This window comes from Nerophis lumbriciformis, linkage group LG12 (assembly GCF_033978685.3).
Source record: "Nerophis lumbriciformis linkage group LG12, RoL_Nlum_v2.1, whole genome shotgun sequence".
Taxonomy (NCBI): Eukaryota; Metazoa; Chordata; class Actinopteri; order Syngnathiformes; family Syngnathidae; genus Nerophis; species Nerophis lumbriciformis.
In genome coordinates, this window is record NC_084559.2 from 32,193,319 (window position 1) to 32,215,259 (window position 21,941).

Here is a 21,941-nt window from a genome sequence, read left to right on the forward strand (position 1 = left end):
CCATGTTATAGTTTAATTCATGTTGAGCTGCCACACCAAATAGCATGCAATATCAGTACAAAAAAATGCCAGTTATAGTTCAATGAGTAAAATTGGTCAAATGAATAATAGAATAAATTACTTTCCTGACACGCACACACACACAGCAGAAAACGTGTGGGTCATGCTCTATTGAGTGTGTTCAAAGTTGCACTCACAACTAATAATTACAGTGAACAGGTAGAGTATATTTACCACATAATATACAGCATTCTAAAGACCAGACTGTGCCAGATTAGTCACTGGAATGTATGTTTATGTGTTTGCTTATATGCATTATGATACACCAATGTTGTTTCTCACCAGTTTGATCCGGTCCTCTGAACGAAGAATGTTTATCATCACCTGCAGGTGTTGAGGTAAGTCACCTGTTAAGAAAGATAGATGGATAGGCATTTATTCATCCGACAATTGGGGGAATTATATGGTTGCAGTGCAGGTTTTTACATACAGTAACAGAAGTAAAATGTAATAAAAAAACAAAAAAATTAAATAAATACAAAAATAAGTTCTCCTCTTAATATTGACATAGTACCATAAGCCAAGATAACCACAACAAGCAAAAGTCTTTATTCCATCCTTCCATGTTGGTGTCACAACCAGTGAACAAATCATGTTAGCCAAGACTGGTTTTAAATTAATTCAGCGTGAAACAGAAAGTCCACGTCATTTCTAGCCTCAGGTCCCAACAGAATCAGGAAAAAAGCTTTACTGACAAAGACAAGTAAACGTGCTATATCTATAAATGTGCCGATCGATCGTCAATTACTCAGTATCGGTCGATTTTCGAAAAAAAGGTTTGTGGTCGCTATTGGCAATTAATGCATTTTATTGTCGATTACAAATGCCCATCCCCTCTGGCTGACACTATATGAATTTTTCTTCCCCCGGCTGAGAAGCAGCTAGCAGCTATGTTTGTCTGTATACAGTGCGGAGCCGTTCCTCTAAGCTAATAATAATAACCTCTATTACAGCAAATAAAGAGCATTTCTTTGTATTTTAAATATCATTCAAAGTCACGCTTCGCACGGACTGTTTAGGTATTGCACAGCGTGTTTACGTCAGATCATACGCCTCCTGCACTACACAACACCACTCTTTTAAATACGCTTGAGTTTAGAAAACTTTTTCGCTGACAAAACTCGCAATGGCAGACACCGCAGAAAGCAATGGACAAGAGCCATAGCAAAACGAGGGAATTAAGAAGCGACGAAAGTTGTCTAAGTTGTGGGAACACTTCACACTAAAATCGAAGAAACACGTATTGGTATGCAAACATTGCAAAGTGGAGCTTGCATACCACAATAGCTCAAGTTCGATGCTGTAGCACCTGTCGAGAACACATCCGATTTGAGGGACGTCCGGAGGCCAGGTAAGTCATCTATTATCAAATGTAAATGCAAAAGTTGTGTTAGTGAAATAAATGTTATTCATTATGATAACCAGGATGTGTTCTCTCACTCCCGCAAAGTCATCAAATGCCGCCAAAAGGTGTTGAAAACTAACAATGCTATCCGAGCTGTCGTGTTCAATTAGCCTTTCATTAGTAACCCCGCACATGTAGTCGTGCAAAGTTATTCAAGTCATGCAACCACATGCTACTTGGATAGCTTGCACTTGCCCCCACTATAGTCTCTGTAGAATGTAAGCGTTCCAAGTCCTTGTTCACAGTGGTAGGACTTGTGTGCCAAGTTCCTGTCAGGCATATTGGATCTGAATATGAAGTTGCACATTTCAAATGCAGTATTAAAGGCACTACCTAATCCACTCTTAATGTTTGATATAATGAAAACTGTTCTTATTGTTTTACTTTTGATACTAAGATTATATTTTGATTTGAACTTTCTCAGCGAATATTAATTTTGAACTAATTGTACATACATATATAAATATATATATGTGTTGTCATCTTAAACATGTTATGATGGCAAAATGAACATTGATTACTATTTTGCATGCCTTAAATGCAGTGAACTGTATTGCATTGTTAAAATTTTTAAACTGTTGTTGTCATTATTAAGTGGTTTGTCTTTTTCTATTGTTTATGTATTGTTGGCAGGTCGAAAACAGCTCAGCGGATTTGCGTGGAGAAACCACCATTTAAACGGCACCGTATAATAATCATCAAAAATGCACGAGAGACAAGAACTTTGTTTATGCGGTCACACCACACAGCACATAGGGCTGTGAGCACACCTGTTTTTATTAGCACACACAAATTGGCACAATCAACCACGGACGCATTTTAGCTGTGCGTGTCAGCCTTCAATAATGAAACAGGCGTTTAGAAAATAAAAGACAATTAGGCCAAACGCAATAATTGAGGGCACATCTTAACATGTATAATTAAACCTTAATTAAGCAAAAATATGATTTCTTTGATTACTCGATCGGGATATTCGATAGAATACTCGATTACTAAAACATTCGATAGCTGCAGCTCGAGTGTTAATATCGTTAAACTGTTAATAGCACTCACGATAAATGAATAGAAACATTTACAGTTAATACATGTGACTGGTATTGGTGAAGGTCAATCTCACTCATGAATGATTTGTATAATAGTCAACATAAAACCCTGATCAGAACATCCCTGGTTGTATCAATTGTTGAGTTGTCTTGTAGCATGTTAAAGGGGAACTGCACTTTTTTTGGAATTTTGCCTATCGTTCAAAATCATTATGAGAGACAAGAACACACGTCTTTTTTTATTTATTTTAAAGGTTTAAAAAAAGGCTTTGATGATGCGGCTAACGGGAGTCATCGTTGAAGCCTTCAAAGCCCTCTAAGACAACTTTAAAACTCCCCATCAACGTTTTGTATACATACTGCAAGTATATATATATAATGTAGTAACAGAAATGTTGATAAAAATATGTAATATGTTCGATAGTTACTGTATTTTGGTCATTTTAATCTTTGCCGGAACTAGTTCTTCGGCGCATTTATATCCGTTGCCATAGCAGTGCACTTCCAACTTCTGGCAACAACGTGTGTCCGACTTCCATAAACGAGGCGTGTGTGTCTTCTAATCATGGCAGACACAGTAACAAAGACAACTATTTTTGGACAAAAATGAGGATTCACAACCGTATCTTTTTTAAGCTAAAAAGATGAACTCGTGCTTCTAGAAGCAAGCACAAAGGAAGAGTGAGACGTTGGACGGAAGCCAAGAGAGTGAGGTGAAAGTGAATTGAAGCTGCAAAATGTGAAACTTAAAGCCAAGCTATTTTGACATAATTACATTACTTACCCAGAATAAACAGGAAACGTCCCCGATGAGCGGAACCAAGCGCACAACCGTCAATCGAGTGAGTCACACCTTATATTGATTATGATACACGCAGCACATCATGCGTGTTATTACAACTACAGTATATACGCTGTCTGGCTAGCTGTGTACACACAAAACACGAAATGTGGGCTAATACTTTACAGATATTGTAATATGATTCATGTTTTTCAGTCGGTACAGATTGGCGTTCTATCGCAGTGTTGTGCATTACAAACTCAAACGCATTTCATGCTGACGTAGAAGTTAGCTTATTGCTTGCCGTTGTTAGCTTTTACAGCTTATACAGTAGCACGTCATTGTTGTTTCTACGCTAGAAAAAGAGTTCTTCAGTGTTCGCTCTTACAATAACAATGTTGCCACAGACTACGGAACGTAAAATAAGTATTGTTGATAGTTTTTGAATGCACTTCTAAAGTGATTTAGAGGTATAATTGACTGCTCCCTTTCGCTGCATTGCTAGCCACCAAGAACGAGACAATTTTTATGTTAGACTGCAAAAGAAAACTTATAAAACAATTCTGATTCTGATTCTGATTTTGTCTTGTCTCTCAAAAATGATTGTAAACGACAGGCACAATTCCCCAAAATAAGGACAGTTCCATTTTAAGTATGGTAAAAGGGTGAATGTGATATGTAAACATAGATTTGTCATGATCCTGAGGTTCCATACTGTACTCCGTGACGACATTGATAAAATATGACAAACATACAAATACAACTATGCAGACAATATGTTTTTGATAAATGTGATCTGGTGTAGATATTTGAAGTGTGTTTTGTATGGATTCCAAGTGGATCAGACAGTTATGCGTGAAAGGGAATTCATGGCCTTTGTTCACATGGCTCTAAGGCAGCCAAGTTGGCATGGGGCCTGGACAATAACAGCTTTGACCAGTCTGAGTCCGACACAAGCAGAAAAATCAAAAGAACTATGTATCATGTGTCCGATGTGTTTATGTTAACGGTTCAGACAAGCTGAATGAGCACCTTGAGAGAGAATTTGAACTTTCGAGCAACCCAAAAAGTAAGAAGTGCGTTAAGGAGCCATTAGAAATAATTCCCCTTAAGGTAAATGACCCTTCTAATTTAGCGGACATGTGCAACGTTGTCTTTCCCTGTAGGCCATTGTTGCTGGCAAGTCCTGCATGTTTTCAATGCCAAAGGTTTTAGATACAGGATGTCTGTCATCTGACAAGCTGACTGGCTGCATTGATAAACCTGTCATCTCAGTAGTGAGTGAGCATAATTTTGGTATTCAACACTTATAAATTAGCCATCAAGCAATATAGTCCGGTCAGTGTTGAGTTTAAAACAAAAAGTATATGCTTTTAATGATGGAATTAAAAGAAAACCTCTAGAGACTATAAATCCATCCATCCATCCATCCATTTACTACCGCTTGTCCCTCTCTGGGATATTCTTCAATTAACTTTTTACTTCATTACTAATGCCTCGTTGGGTTAAATATACACAAGCTTTGTACTCTGTAGCTCTGACTAATCATTAATAATGCTAGGCTATCAATACCGTGCTTGAGCACACGCTTAAATCTGGATTGTTTTGACTAATGTTGACGCTCAATAACGATACACTTCCCTGTATTGTTGGAAGAGGTGGACCTAGGCTCAAGCAACAAGCATATGCACAGATGACATTCGAGGATGTATAATAAATGTGATCAACTTCATGCTATTTTGGCAAAATAGAACTCCAACCCCACAATCATCCATAGGGGATTAGGGTGAATGATTACATCTAACATCTCAGAGATACAGTGAAATTCTAGGCCTGGGCAGATACATTTTGGTGAATGGTATATCGTCCCACAAATTATTGCCAATAAAAATTTTTTATTGTCAGGGTTATTTGAAACCAAATTAAGCACTCATGTAACTAAGACTGAGGTGTCCGCATACTGAAAAATTTAACAATACAAATGGTACATTTTGTACTTTAAAGACGCTGGTATGAGTATATGCTAAACTATTTGAAAGATACCATTGTATCGTAGCTTTTGTATTATGGGTGACAAAGCAAATGATTGTTAGTGTTATATCTGATATACCTAAATAATAATAAATTCATTTATACTCAGAACATGTCGAGGGCCAATAAAAGATTTTGCTGCGAGCCGAAAATGGTCTGCAGGCCGCACATTGGACACCACTGTCCTAACATATAATAATGCAAGCAATCCTTTTAAACGCATTAAACTTATTTTTTACCATCGTAATTGGAAGGTCAACTTTTTAACTATCCTAAATAAGTAAACCATACAAATAACATGAACTATGTTGGGAAAAAATAGAAAAACTGGGTTATGTGGTTTGTTTTGTTATCTTTTTTGTTGCAATCAATTTCCAACAAATTTGGCATACTTTTCACACACTGGGACATTTGGCTTTGTACTAATGTTTTTTCCTCCTCTTTTTTTATGTTCTCTCGCTGTGCTTCTCACTAGCCACTAACGAGGCTTTGTCGCTGCTCCCTGTGTGCATAAGCTAGCGGTCCCACCTTTCCCCTCAGAGAAAGAATTTGGATGAATGACAAGAGGGTTTACTTCGTTCATTTGATTCTGCTATTGAAAAAACAAGCGCAGAGAGTGATACGCAGAGTGAAACTTCTTGCACCCTGTTTGAAAGCAAGAGATGAAGAAAAACACACACACACACACACATGACAATTCAATAAAAAATGATTGAGTTCATTTTCATTTATCGTTCGATTAACTGAATATCGGCCTCGCCTAAGAAAGTCATAGACAAACTGGCAATAAAACCCTCAATTAATCTTCAACACAAAACACAGTGCTACTATTCTGGCTAAGCTCAACGGCGGAAACATGCTTATCAGCGAGCCTCCATTCCCGTCTCCTCAACTACAAAACATCTGCTGCAGTGTTGGGGAGTTAAGACTCCACTTCCTCATTAAGCAAAACAGAACGACATGATTAAGTCTTACAAACTGATGGCTGAAATCAGAACCACTGTTTAGGAGGACAGATAGAGATGCATACCAGAGTTATTGTGGTTCTCACCTGCATGTTTGTGGTGAGGATGCACTTTTTGGCCCTGCTGAGAGCTCCCTTGCTGTAGGAAGAGTGCAGCACCTTTCACCATGAAGAAGCTCTCACTCAAGCTGTAAAATAGAGGAGACATCACTTATGATCATCAGATGTTACAAATCAACCTTACAGGGCTTTCTAGATATGATTCTATATATCAGCCTTTTGCAGACATAGGCTTTGGCTGCCTACTAATGTCAGTATGCTGTACATATGCTATTCTCAAGCTGGCACAAATAGCTTTGATGTGTTCTTTATATACTAATTTTCAATCAAAACATTATATTTTTTTTAAAGTTTGGGAAATGATCTAATTTTACTTAATTTATCTGGAAATGATTGTTTATTTACTTGAAATTTGGTCATCTATCTATGCCAGCAATACATTGTGACATCCAGAACAAGAAAACCCTTGCACTAGAAGGCAGAAGGAAAGTATATTCCTCAGGTGCCATTCATTCAACATTTTTGTTTGGTGTTGTGCCGTGGCCCAAGACAGTTTTCTAATGTGCCTTGAAGTGAAGTGATTTATATTCATATAGCGCTTTTCTCTAGCAACTCAAAGCTCTTTACATAGTAAAACCCATTATCTACATCTTTAAAGCTACATTTAAAACAGTGTGGGTGGCACTGGGAGCAGTTGGTCAAGTGTTTTGCCCAAGGAGTGACCTGAACCCTCAATTTGCTGGCACGGCCGGTTTACCAATCGAACCACACCACCTTTGCTTGACTCAACAAAGGTTGAAAAATACTACAACATAGACAATACAAATGTCTAAGTCTTCTACAGAAAAAACTGGACCGGACAAATAAGGTTCAATACATTTTTGTATTTTAAACCAAAAAAAGTTTTTTTAATAAAAGCATTCTTGTCTGGGTTAATTAAAACATTCCCGAAAAATTTTAACATTTTAAATACATAAAAACTAACCTGAAAACTAAAACTTTCAGAGCTTCAAGCACAATTCAATGAATGTGGCCCTTTAGATTCAGAAGTAGGGCATGAGGTAGGCTGATGACATAAAAATAATTTTGAGCATAAATCAAAATTCTGTGTTACTGGTGAAATACCACACCGGCAGAGAAAAAATGCCTAAAGATTACTACAGTTTTTGATGGTGTTTATTTGTCCTCTCTCAGCACATCAATACACAGCAAGTAACCGAGTAAGTGAGCAGGAGCAATTAACTGTTCACACCTACCAGTATAAAAACTCAAGGCCTTTTTAGGTTTGGCTTAAGAGTTGTCTACTGCAATAAAAGTGAAGTAGTAGTTAGTGAAGTATTTCCCCCAGGCTGACTTCAGTCATTGCATTTATTTGAAAATCAATGGCAGAAAGATGGTATCCACCCACTGTGCAGGCAAGCATGACATCATTAGGAAAGTGCAGAACTGCTGAAAGACAGGTTCACACTGTAATGCAGGAATTACGAATGACTGGTGCATGAACACAGTTGAAAGATGTTGTCATTCAACTCAGAGACTGTTAATATTCAAACTTAATAGCCATAAAAACAACTGCCCGCCTACTGTACTCTTGGTCATTGAGACACTGTGGCCTGCAGAGTTGTATAGAGTTGACAAAACTGACAAATATGGTGCAATGCACTTTTCTCTAGTAAAGACAATGTAGCGGTAATTTATAGTCTATTACAACACCATCACAATTAAAAGGCAATTAAAAAGTATATACACTTAATTATTGAGACAACTGCTCACTACAAAAATGGAAAATGAAAATATGGAAACCTTGTTCTGTTGACCTCATTATCCCTTTTCAACATGCCAGCCATTTTTGCATGTCCATATAAAGGACATCCATACAGAATGGTGGGATGAAGTCAACCTAGCAATTTCTGTCTTTGGAAGAAGTAGTAGATCTCTATAGGGTGGAAAGGTGATGACAATTCTAAGGGCCCTCAAGCCGCTAGGACACACACTGCCACACTTACACAAGCAATTAATGGGGTAGAGGGGCCCCACACCGATAATGTTTCAGGGGGCCTTGAATTCCTAGCAACTACCCTGCCCATGTGTAAAGTAATTCAGCAATGCAGGGACAGATGTGGGTGTGAAGTTTAACCTGGGCACTCATTTCTCCCACCATGTTGTGTTGAATGCAATTGTCCCTATCTGACAAAATGTTATGCCACACCAGTCATTGGCACAGGACATATATCTCTAACTAGAAAAGCAGACCTCCACCAGGCCCTACAGTATAGTAAAGAATTATTTAAAAAAAACAAAATCTTGAATACACGTTTTTTGTCTCTGCAAATGGAGGCATAAGCACAAAGGGAAACTGAGCTTTGTAACATAAATGAAAGTTAACGTAGTGGAAATAATAAATGATTCACACACAAAATATCACTTGATCCTTATCCCATTTCTGACAGTTCCTTGAAAGTTTGCAGTTAACGTAGTGGAAATAATAAATGATTCACACACAAAATATCACTTGATCCTTATCCCATTTCTGACAGTTCCTTAAAAGTTTTATCAAAATCGGACCATAACTTCTGTAGTTATGTAGCTCGCTTGCTAGCCAAACTAACTGACTGACTGACAAACTATGGTATCTTTTGTCAGAGGTAATTGCTCTCATTAAAATATGTTTAGTTGCTGTGTGGACATCAACAAAGTTTCAGCAATATTCTGTTTTGCTTGGTTCTGTTAAAGGCAAATGTGAATAAATGCTGAATATTCTGTCCCTACTCCGTTGTAGCAGTTTTGCATGATCTCTGTGTAAAGGAGGTAATAGGAGCTATTTATGATTTGTTGGTCTAATTTATTTGGTTTGCTTTGGATTTACTTTAGTGCTGGTGTTTATGTTTGGTGGTTTGGTCATTTTACTACTGGTAGTGGTAATGAGGGGATCTATATATGCGCATAGGTGACTGGGCTTTGGGCTTGGGTGACTGGAGGTCACACGTTTTTTCCATTAGCCTCAGCCATACCTCCACACTCACCATCCATCAACCTACCGCCCTAACAAAAAGGGATTTATGCATAAATGTTCTGCGATAAATCGAAACATACCCCAAGGGTAATCTTCTGGCTGAATGTTCTTTTTACGAGCATTATGACCTAGATGCTCCGCACCCAGAACATGAACAATTGGATCCATATTTTGTGGCGGTGTCTCTTAAATGATCATGTCAGGAAGCAGCAGCACACGCAGCATACAATATACTCCGGAAAGTAAAACACAATGTGTACTTAACACGTCTGCAGTAAGTAAGTGAACATTTTTGTTTAAATTACGACGGCAATGTGAGCGATACTAATGGCACTACTGTGTCAGATAAAATAAAAAACTATTGTAAATTTTTGTTCAAAATACAATGTTACCAAATAACAAATAGTAATTCATAGTGGAATGCCCAGCATATCCCTTAATTAGTTTAATTTCATTTAACTTCCAAACACACTCAAGACCAGGCCAGTGCCAATTTACAAAAACAATGGATATTATTTTGTTAGTATCACAATAAATTCGCTCAGAACCAGAGAGAAATACAGTTCCACAGAAACAAAGAATGTGGATGGACACGTTTCAGACAATCACTTTTGTCCTACTGTGCATATTTAGTTTTAGTCTGTTTGATGTGTATGATTTATGCATATATATTTCTATATAATGTGGGTAATGTATATGTATGATATTTTATGTGATGTGTCTTAGGAAGGCTGTCAGGATACACATGGCTGAAGCAGCACTAGCCAGAGTAGAATGGGCTCTGTAGGGTGGACACATTCCTGCTGCTTATTCTTCCTATGTCAACACAAAGGTGATGACCAGGAGAAAAACATTTGTTCTCACAAACATAATAATAATAATAATATTATTATTATAATACACAAACATCATTCTCTTCATATTACAGGCTCATCTTAACTACAGTGCATGCTGCTATCGCCTCACTCAAAAACAAACAGAGACATTATCAGGTATCCAAGTGGACAGACAGCAAAAACTAAAATCATCCATGGCAACATTAGCTCAGAGTCTTGAGTCATCCTTCCTCACGATGTACTGTAAGTCTTTGTGACTGTTCCATTGCACCTATTTGCTTACCGGTATACAGTACACCAAGTTGTGAAACACAGCAATTTTCCCTCCTACCCAATTTATTAATAAAACCTCATCTATTGTTATCTTGTCAAACCTTGCCTATACTTGTTTTTAATATTTATGTTATACATAATAACCAGCCCACAAAAAAGCTAAAAAAAACCAACAAAAAAACATAGCAAATCTGTGTTGTTAGGCTTTGTTAGTCAGTGACAGAAGTGTTAAGTTAGTTTAATAATTATTTACTTTTGGGTCTGTACACTACAGCACTACTAATGTTAAACTATTTTAAATATTGTATTAGGCTCCAGCGCCCCCCGCGACCCCAAAGGGAATAAGCGGTAGAAAATGGATGGATGGATATTAAAACTTGAAGCAGAGACAGAAATGTTCATTTTAAACTCAAGTCATTATGACTGAGCCTTGCTTGCATGTTTGCCAGTGTGACAAATAAGTAAGTGATGATCGTTGCCAGTTTAAAGAGCATTAACTTCACTCACATGCACTGTATCTCACTCTGGGTCAACACAGCATTCTCCACAAAATATGGTAGCATCTTCATCACAACCTCCTGAATGGGTTTTGCAGCCAGATGCATCTTCTTCGATCCACATGCCACTTCCTCTTCATCAGCCTTTAGGAAAAATGTCCGCTCGGTCTGGGTTTGGACCTGGTCTATTGAATGATAGACAGTTTGGACTTATCTGTGCCGCTCAGAGCTGAACTCTTAAGACTCCACCGCCTCTGTTGCCCCCTCCCTCCTCTGAGCGTGTGTGTGTGTGTGTGTGTGTGTGTGTGTGTGTGTGTGTGTGCGTGTGTCTCCAACTGGATGAAAAAGCTGCCGTTTCCAACTGCCGTGTGAAGCCAACACTACAGTGCTTGTTTAACCTGCCTGTCCGTGACAACATCCGACAACTAATAAATGAGATTTTCATTCCAAATTAGCAAACTTACATTGGTTTAGAAAAAACAGAAATGTTTTCATTATTGAAGATGTTTTATAAACACATTAACATATATTCCCTTCACTTTTGAGTCTCTTTGCGCATGCAAATTGTTTTTCAAAAAATGTAGCTAATTAATCCACAGCATCCCTGTGATTAATCAGATTATATAGTTTTGTTTTTCACAACACGTTTATGAACACAAAAAGAAGAATGCCATCTTTACCTATCAACAGTGATGGTGCCAGCTATGTATGCTTCATTCCTGACAAATTAAAATCTGAAAGGATGCAGGAAAAGTGCTATTTATGCATACATATTCATAAGGGGGACAATTCACGTTTAAAATCACCGTAACGAGCAAAAGAAACCTTGTTGTCAGCAGGTTATAAAAGAGCCGATTTAACTTGTGTTTTAAATGTGCGTTTCTATACTTGTTTGGCGACCTGTTATTTTATTTCATGATGGATTGACCCGGAAAGGGACAAGCGGTAGAAAATGGATGGATGGATAGATCGTAACATGTTCTTATTGGCTACATTGACCTTGTCTATATTGCTATTTCATTAATTGTTTTGGTTTACATCATAACAAAACAGGGATATTTATAAAGGTTGAGAATGTTTTGTTTGTTAATTATAACCATATCATAACATACCACCATCAAATGAGTTTCACGCTACAATTGAAGAAAAATAGAAAAACAGTTTTTTTAAATTGGGGACCCATTGAATTTCCCGGGGTCAAACTCTACTCACCACTGCAATGAAAACATATCAACATCACTGCCTGTTAACAATTGCATTTCAAAATAAGGGAAATGTCTTGGGTAAAAAGGGAGAATTAGGTAAACACAAATCCTCTGGCGGAAAACGAGATGATTGACAGGTATGCATCTCATGAGTCGACAGATTGGACGGTAGTGTTTCCTCAAATCTTAAAGCTTGGCCAAAGTGTGGAAGGCAAGAGCGGTGAGAACTGGCAATCACCCAAAACTCTCAAATCTTATTATACAATGGCTTATAAGGGAGGGATTATCTGTTGTCTCCACTGGCCACCTCTAACTCACAGGTACTCAAAAAAGTTTCATAGAGCAGCAAAAATCATCCCTGTTCATACAGTATGCAAACACAGCTAAAATTATATTCAATGATCCTTTATTGTGACTGCGGTAACTCAACACAAGCACACATTTTCTTCCATCGTTGGTCTGTAGAACTTAATAGAACTGCTTATTTCACTGCCACTGATAGCTGCAACATGTTTATGTTGGCCTCCCAATGTCATCAGTATCAAAGTCAGGCCCAAACAGCAAGCTAAATACTCCTCCTTAACAGTGATTTAGCTGTCCCTAAACAAACTGCTATCTAAGCACTGTGCAAGATCAGAACAATCTGATCTTAAAAATAAATACTTCTGACAAATACAAGCCACACTACTTAACATGCATGTACTAGTGGTTTAATTGCATGACTTAGCACAAGAGTATTTGCGCAATGGTTGCAATCTTGAGGCAAGACAGGACTTGCATTCTGTATAGACCACTGCGTGTTGCTTTGGGTCAATGCAGAGACAGTTGCAAACCTTACTGCACGATTGTTCTAGGTATTCCAAACTAGTTAAGAAAGTTTACAAACCTTACAAAAATGTAACTAAGAATGAATAGTATCAGGAGCATTAGAACTGAAGACCATTTAATTGTCAACAATTTCATTTGAGAGTTATTGTAAGTCAACAAATCCCTCCAATGCACAACCTCTGTGCCTTTGTCTAACATTAAGCTCCTTTTAAAACTGCCCTACGTAGGATTAGGATTTTATTTTTTATTTTTACCCCAATGAGTCACTTTGTCACAACTTGTAGGAACGAGTCTCTTTTTCAAATCGAAGAAAATGCCCGAAGGCTACAATTGCTGCCAGAATAAATGCAACAAGTCTTGCTAATAGTATGATAAAACATACAGTATGTACATTTTAGTCCTGAAAATAGAATAAGCCAAACACAACAAAAGACAATGGAATACTTTTCAAATAATGAACTTGGGCGTTCTTTAAATAGGTGACTTATCATTTGTCTGGCATCATCAGGCTGGCACACCAAATAATGTGTTTTAAAATGAGTCCGCAGTGAATACAGCTTTAAACTGAGTATAACTCCGCATTATCCAAACTGATTAGGAAGACAAACGACCAAGTCAATACAGTGTCCTTTCAAGGTTGCGCCAATCGACCGGCCACCGATTAGTATCGGCCGATTTCCATGACAAAGTATGTGATCAACCAATGCGGATTAATGCCTTTCAATGCCGATCACAGAAGCCATACCCCTCTGGCTCATACTCCCTTTTTTTGGTCACCCGACTGACAGAGCCAGATAGCAGCTAGTTGTGACGAAATTAGGAAAATAACGAAAACAATAATGAAAACAAAAGCACGTTGACTAAAACAATGACGAAATTAATTGACAATTTAGTCAATGAATAGAAACGAGACAAAAAGATTGACTGACAAAATCCAATCATATTTAATTTCGTCTGTAGGTGGGTTGAAGAAAATAGCCAATCACAGTTGCATGTGGGAGAGTCGGGTGGAAAAGCACAAAGGGTATCCAATCAGAATTAACGTATTTAAAAATTTCCACTGTTTTGATTTTTCACCCAGAAAACAAGAGGCAATACAAGACGTCAATACAATATGTATCCTACACCGGAAAGAAAGAGAAGAGAAGACATATGGACGCACTTCCGCTTTTTCCGCGGTAGACAACAAAACCACTTGTAAACCCTGTGGCTCCATTTTCTACGGTAGAACTACAACCGAACTTGAAGCGCCATCTGCAGACTAACCATCAGGACATCTTCGCAGCAGTAAGTAGGCCGAAGATAATATTTCGAAATAACTCATAATGTACTGAATTACTGTTCCTATTAAAAACGGTAGAGCAGGAGTCCTAAAAATGATGCCACGATTTTACCCACCAATTCAATAAAATACCTGTACAGCACAATTTATTATGTCCTCGCCACATTGTTCAGCTATTAATTGCACAACTTGACAACCCAAAAGAGAATATTTGTCATTTTTCGAGCTTTCACAAAGAAAGACAGCCATGTGAGACATATATACATTGGTTTATAACTTGCTCTATTTACACGAGACAGTGGCCAAGAAAACGTCCATTATCATGCACTCTCAGTGTAGTTATACACAATATAGAATAAAACTAGTTTATTTCTTCATATGACTATAAACATGCACACATGATTTTCATGCACTGTACATGTACATGTACAGTTCTTTTTTTTTTTTTTAGCAAACTATAGATCAGTGATATTTTGTTGTTGTCATCATTTTCTAAATAAATGGTAGACCTTCATGATAAATTGTACACATTACATTTTATTGAAGGAACAGCAAATAGTTACAATGTTATTGAACATAATATTAAGAGTGTGAAGCGACTGGGATGAGAATCAGCACCTCCTAGTCCGAGTCCATAGTTCTCGTCCGGAAAAGGGTGGAGTGCCATCTCCGGGTTGGGGAGGAGATCCTGCCCCAAGTGGAGGAGTTCAAGTACATCGGAGTCTTGTTCACGAGTGAGGGAAGAGTGGATCGTGAGATCGACAGGCGGATCGGTGCGGCGTCTTCAGTAATGCGGACGCTGTATCGATCCGTTGTGGTGAAGAAGGAGCTGAGCCGGAGGGCAAAGCTCTTAATTTACCGGTCGATCTACGTTCCCATCCTCACCTATGGTCATGAGCTTTGGCTTATGACCGAAAGGACAAGATCACGGGTACAAGCCGCCGAAATGAGTTTCTTCCGCCAGGTGGCGGGGCTCTCCCTTAGAGATAGGGTGAGAAGCTCTGCCATCCGGGAGGAGCTCAAAGTAAAGCCGCTACTCCTCCACATCGAGAGGAGCCAGATGAGGTGGTTCGGGCATCTGGTCAGGATGCCACCCGAGCGCCTCCCTAGGGAGGTGTTTAGGGCACGTCCGACCGGTAAGAGGCCATGGGGAAGACCCAGGACACGTTGGGAAGGCTATGTCTCCCGGCTGGCCTGGGAACGCCTCGGGATCCCTCGGGAAGAGCTGGACGAAGTGGCTGGGGAGAGGAAAGTCTGGGCTTCCCTGCTTAGGCTGCTGCCCCCAAGACCCGACCTCGGATAAGCGGAAGAAGATGGACGGATGGATGGATGGATGGATATTAAAAATATGATTTTTTCTATGCCCTCTAAATTGCCAACAGTTCATGTATACAACTATATACAATAATGTAACACTGAATTATAGCAGTTCGAGATATTCTTAATATTAAGGTTTGAGCGTCAAATACATGTTTATGTTCTATTTCCTTTATTTGCTGTTAAATAAATACTATTATTTTAGTACAAGTGCACACACGGCGCATAATTTTGATTTACACTCTGCTCAGAGCAAGTGAACACCTTGTACCCCGCACAATCTCAGCTCGTTTGCTTAGTAAAATGGCGGACGATCTGCTAGACAATTTTCGTTATACACTCTCTTGAATGCATGTTCGGAAATTAACTGAAAAAAAATACGAGGCTTTAATTAGTCTCTTAGTCTGAATTGATTCTGAAATAATGTGATGCACCCATATTCAGATTTAGTGAAATGCATCTGTATATGCCAAGTTATGCAGAGTTGATTCATTAGATTGTACAGTAATTTTAATAACCTTAACATAAGTGGTATCAAGACGGCTTAAAAGATACGTTATTCTTTGTACTTTATATTTTAGTCAACGAAATGTACTGTAATTTTAGTCGACTAAAATGTTGAGGAATTTAGTCGACTAAAACTAAATAAATTTAGATGACTAAAATATGACTAAAACTAAAATACATTTTCGAAAAAAGACTGACTAAAATTAAATTAAAAACTGCTGCCAAAATTAATACTGATGATTAGTAAATTTTATTTCCTTCTTTTTCTGAGTCTGTTTTGCTCAAACAATTGTATGGAGGTTAATTTGTTAATTTTTTTAAACACTGAATTTATGTAACTGAATTTTTTGCATTTGAATTTTGCAAACTGAATTTGTTTACAAATTATGCTGAAAATGTAATTGAAAATAAATTCAGTGTTTTAAAATTCAGTGTAAAACAATTAGAAGCTTCAAAATGCAAGACTCACTTCCGGTAAATTAAGACAGAAGCAATCGATCCTGTCTCAGAACCAGCCAATGAGATGTCAGGTTGGAAGTTACATGACATGGGTCTTGCAAAACAGCATAAAAAAGCAATTAACTGGGCTATCTTGGCATAATACAAAACCCAAAACCACTGAAGTTGGCACATTGTGTAAATGGTAAATAAAAACAGAATACAATGATTTGCAAATCCTTTTCAACCTATATTCAATTGAATACGCTACAAAGAAAATATACTTAACGTTTGAACTGGTAAACTTTGTTATTTTTCACAAATATTAGCTCATTTGGAATTTGATGCCTGCAACATGTTTAAAAAAAAGCTGGCACAAGTGGCAAAAAAGACTGAAAAAGTTGAGGAATGCTCATCAAACACTTATTTGGAACATCTCACAGGTAAACAGGCTAATTGGGAACAGGTGGGTGCCATGATTGGGTATAAAAGCAGCTTCCATGAAATGCTCAATCATTCACAAACAATGATGGGGCAAGGGTCACCACTTTGTGAACAAATGCGTGAGCAAATTGTCCAACAGTTTAAGAACAACATTTCTCAACGAGCTATTGCAAGGAATTTAGGGATTTCACCATCTACGGTCCGTAATATCATCAAAAGGTTCAAAGAATCTAGAGAAATCACTGCATGTAAATGGCAATGCCTGTGACCTTCCATCTCTCAGGCAGTACTGCATCAAAAAGCGACATCAGTGTGTAAAGGATACCCCCACATGGGCTCAGGAACACTTCAGAAAACTACTGTCAGTTACTACAGTTCGTTGCTACATCTGTAAGTGCAAGTTAAAACTCTACTATACAAAGTGAAAGCCATTTATCAACAACACACAGAAACATCACCGACTTCGCTGGGCCCGAGCTCATCTAAAATGGACTGATGCAAAGTGGAAAAGTGTTCTGTTGTCTGACGAGTCCACATTTCAAATTGTTTTTGGAAACTGTGGACCTCGTGTCCTTCGGACCAAAGAGGATAAGAGCCCTCCGGACTGTTATAGGCGCAAAGTTCAAAAGCCAGCATCAGTGATGGTATGGGGGTATGGGTAACTTACACATCTGTGAAGGCACCATTAATGCTAAAAGGTACATACAGGTTTTGGAGCAACATATTTTTCATGGACGCCCCTCCTTATTTCAGCAAGACAATGCCAAGCCACATTCTGCACGTGTTACAACAGCGTGGCTTCGTAGTAAAATAGTGTGGTTACTAGACTGGCCTGCTTGTAGTCCAGACCTGTCTCTCATTGAAAATGTGTGGCGAAATTATGAAGTGTAAAATACGACAATGGAGCCCCCGGACTGTTGAACAACGTAAGCTGTACATCAAGCAAGAATGGGAAAGAATTCCATCTGAAAAACTTAAAAAATTGGTCTTCTCAGTTCCCAAACATTTACTGAGTGTTGTTAAAAGGAAAGGCAGTGTAACACAGTGGTAAAAATGCCCCGTGCCAACTTTTTTGCAATGTGATGCTGCCATTACATTCTAAGTTAATGATTATTTGCAAAAAAAAATTTGTTTCTCACTTCGAACATGAAATATCTTGTCTTTGCAGTCTATTCAATTGAATATAAGTTGAAAATGATTTGAAAATCATTGTATTCTGTTATTGTTTACACTCCAGAAACAGGGTAGACATTCAGCACTGAAAACTATATCTTACCATAATTTTAGCGGGTTTAAGATTACATTTCGTACAATTTATCAAGCAAGTAATAAAAAGGCAAACACCTTTCAAAATGTAAAGTCTCTAACAATTACAGTGTAAGTCTTTCAGGCCTAATTAAATTTTTATAAGTGGATCGGAAATTCACACATTTAATCAAATGTGTCGTTTCTTCTTTTTTGACTCTTGTGCTGTCATTAGGGTTCACTAAATTGTTCAAATGCTCAAAGGCAGATCTTGCCAATCAACACTGCCATCGAGCATCAGGCGAGAGAAGGGCAACAGTTGACCTATCTTAGGCTTTGTTCACACTCCAGGGTATGATGCTCAATTCTTATAATGTTTATTTTGATAATTTTATGAAAAATATGTGACTTCTATGCGTGTTTAATGTAAATGGAATGCGCATAAAGCATGACGTCATACACGGAGCCCTGTGTTTAGGCTGATTTGAGTTGTGTCCGTCCTGGTGCTTTTGTGGCAATTTTAAAGAGTTTGTGCGACCGGAATCAACATTTATTGTTTCACGTAGGAGATAGTGATGGCGTGGCGAAGTTGGTAGAGAGGCTGTGCCAGCAATTGGAGGGTTGCTGCTTACTGGGGTTCAATCCCCACCTTCTACCATCCTAGTCACGTCCGTTGTGTCCTTGGGCAAGACACTTCACCCCTTGCTCCTGATGGCTGCTGGTTAGCGCCTTGCATGGCAGCTCCCGCCATCAGTGTGTGAATGTGTGTGTGAATGGGTGAATGTGGAAATACTGTCAAAGCGCTTTGAGTACCTTGAAGGTAGAAAAGCGCTATACAAGTATAACCCATTTATCATATTATTTATAAAGGAAGAAAAGGGTAAGAATTTTGACTATGGCTGTTTGTTGGGCACTTTTTGTGACGTCTTTAGTCTCTAACAAGGGTGTGGATGAGGAATCATAACAAGTCAAAGTAAACAATTATTAATAGGAAATTAATAACTAGGTTAATGCGTCTAGAGAGAGGATAATACAACAGAAACTGTTGGTGTGTCAGCATTGTCACAGCCACACGTGAGAAGACAATCGGATCGATACATAAATCCGCGGTGTCAATACCAATGGTAGTGTCTGTAAATGATCAAAAATAGAGTGATTAGTTCAATATTTTTATTTTATACCATAAAATCTTATTTTTGGTTAATGTTTACAAACTCAGGTAATAATTCCATGGAGACAAGAGGACGGTGAGAGCAAAAACCAGATGATTTAAATGTGTAGTCTTTGCTTTTGTATAATTATTGTTTACTAGTGATTTAGTAAAACAAATACATGACAATAAGGAACTGCTTTAGATTTTGTGTTGATAATTTGAAACTGACAACAGCATTCACCACAAATAAAGTGAAAAATGTACTGTTAATACAAGTGATCGGTATTGGCCGATCACATTCAAGGATGATCGGTATCAGAATCGGCAGTATGAAACCCTGATCGGAACATTCCACCAACTGACATGCAGTGTGACTGTAGCCTTAGACTAATCTTACCTTTGATTCATCCGTCGTTCATCTTCACTCCCAAAATCCTGCAATACAGTAAATTGTTATATTTTAGAAACCCATCGCTAAAACACAAATCTTCATTATCAGATGTAGTCATGATCATCTTATCACGTGAATGATTAAACATGACTCAGAGCGTCACAGATATTTATGGTGAATTACAAATGTACAGCAGAAACAAATATACCCATTAGGTACATCAGCACAGACCGGGCTGATGCAATACAAGAACTGCATCAAAGATTATTTGACAAAGACGCTAATGCCCAGATTTTAATCTCCGAATAGCGAATACGGGTGTACTTAATGGAGTGGCTGGTGAGTGGATACGCAGATGGAAAGAGTTGTTTATTTATAATCATCCTTCCTTAAGTACCGGTACAACATATGTCATCCTATGCTAATAAACTATGAGGTGAAACAAACGTAAAGAAGGACTACTCTACATTTGCATCAGTTACATTTCTTGTTTACGCTCTCCTTTTTCCTGCAGTAGTACTCAACCACTGCACCCAGCCCTCATGAGTAGATGACATCATGGCTGCAGCAGCTTTAACTATTCCATGTCACTGGACGTCTGTGGCCTGCTCCAACCTCTCCAGCATGACAGACACCTGATCAAATAGTATATCTGGATAAAGCAGGGGCTGCCTGCTAAAATGCAAACTACTACTGTATAATAGCCGTATGTTTAATACCAGTGTATTCATGTAAAGTTATCAGTTTAATATTGGCATGGCCCTAACACTTAAAAAGCTGATATTGATCTAAAAAGTTGTGTTCCTGTCGAGCAGTTTGAGGTGATTTAGTGTACGCTCACCATCACATTGACAATCTAGTAAGATCCAATACTAAAAAAGTCTGAACAAGTCTGACAGAATGTTATCAACAGGTTGTTGTTTGTATCGTACCAATAGCAGCTGCTAATATTGCATCTCTCAGTAGCTAAATCAGGTGAAAATATAAGAACCACCTTCATGATGCAGTGTTGTAAACTAGTGTTTAGCACAGTACTGGTGTTTGTTAAACTTGGTAGTTGGCGCCCCCACTCGGTAGTGAAGATGAGGCTATCAACTGTGTTTTCAAATAGAAAGGGGAAGTTACTGTCATTCTGAGATTTACGTAACTGACAAGTTCACCAGACAAGCCCATAAATGACACAAAAAGCCATAATGGGACACTTTGAGAAGACTTCCGCATGGAATGGTCTATTTACTTCCCCACACGAAGCCAACGGTCTAACATTCAACACCGTACCGCCAATCAATGGAATAAAACCAGAACTAGTTTCTAAGATAGAATGTGAAACAGTGGATAAATAGCATTTAAATTAAATTAAAGTGTCACGTTCACTGTTAGCCAGTCACGTCACGAAATAGCTTAGCTACATGGCTCTACACCATACACATTCTTTTCATTACACCCTTAACCACATATATAAACAATTCAAGAATACTGGCTTCTAAATGTTTATAAAACAAAAAGGCATTTAAAAGCAGTGTTGGCTAGCATTCTATGCTTAACGAGCATCTAACGGTAGCTCGTGTTAGCTCAAAGCAAAGCGGCCTTCTGTCTCCGGCAAACCGCTTCAGTATTGCCCCTCAAACACGTCGACACACCCCGGAATTACTATGGATTTGTCCGCCTGGGACGGAACTGACCTCGCCCGCTGTCGTCGTCACTGTGCTAGCGGAGGACGCGGCGCTGGGGGTCGGCGACCGCTGCAGAGTGACCAACGCCATGGCTGGAAGCTGAGGATGCACCGGCGGCCCCTGTGGCCTAGTGAGCTGCTAGCTGCCCGGCTAACGATCCACTGATGGATGGAGGGAAGGAGGGAGAGAGGGAGGAAGCCATAGGAAGTGATGCGTTCATGGACCACGCCATGCACTTACCGTTGATTGGTAAAAAATACGATTCGAACAACGTTGTTTCCTGATATTACCTTTGGAAATATTTGAATTGTAATTATAGATATTGATCAACATCATAATTTGCTTCTATACAATTCAAACTCACCTCGATCTAAATTATTTGAGTAAACTTGAAAACAAGTATTTAACTCGGGCTGCGAATCTTTGAGCGTCCCACGATTCGATTCAATGTCGTTTCTTGGGGTCGCGATTCGATTATAAATCGATTTTTTCGAT

At 38.5% G+C, this 21,941-nt stretch overlaps 1 protein-coding gene across 1 annotated transcript in view; it reads right to left on the reverse strand.

Annotated features, from left to right (window-relative positions):
* ssh1a (slingshot protein phosphatase 1a) overlaps nt 1-21,563 on the reverse strand; it is a 34,187-nt gene extending 12,624 nt beyond the window's left edge. The window contains exons 1-4 of the mRNA XM_061986367.1: nt 21,456-21,563; nt 19,780-19,817; nt 6,372-6,472; nt 343-407 (exon numbers count right to left, since the gene is read on the reverse strand). Of these exons, the coding sequence (XP_061842351.1) occupies nt 343-407; nt 6,372-6,472; nt 19,780-19,817; nt 21,456-21,536 (285 nt within the window). The 5' untranslated portion in view covers nt 21,537-21,563. The remainder of the gene's footprint in view (nt 1-342; nt 408-6,371; nt 6,473-19,779; nt 19,818-21,455) is intronic.
* Nucleotides 21,564-21,941: the final 378 nt, after the last annotated feature.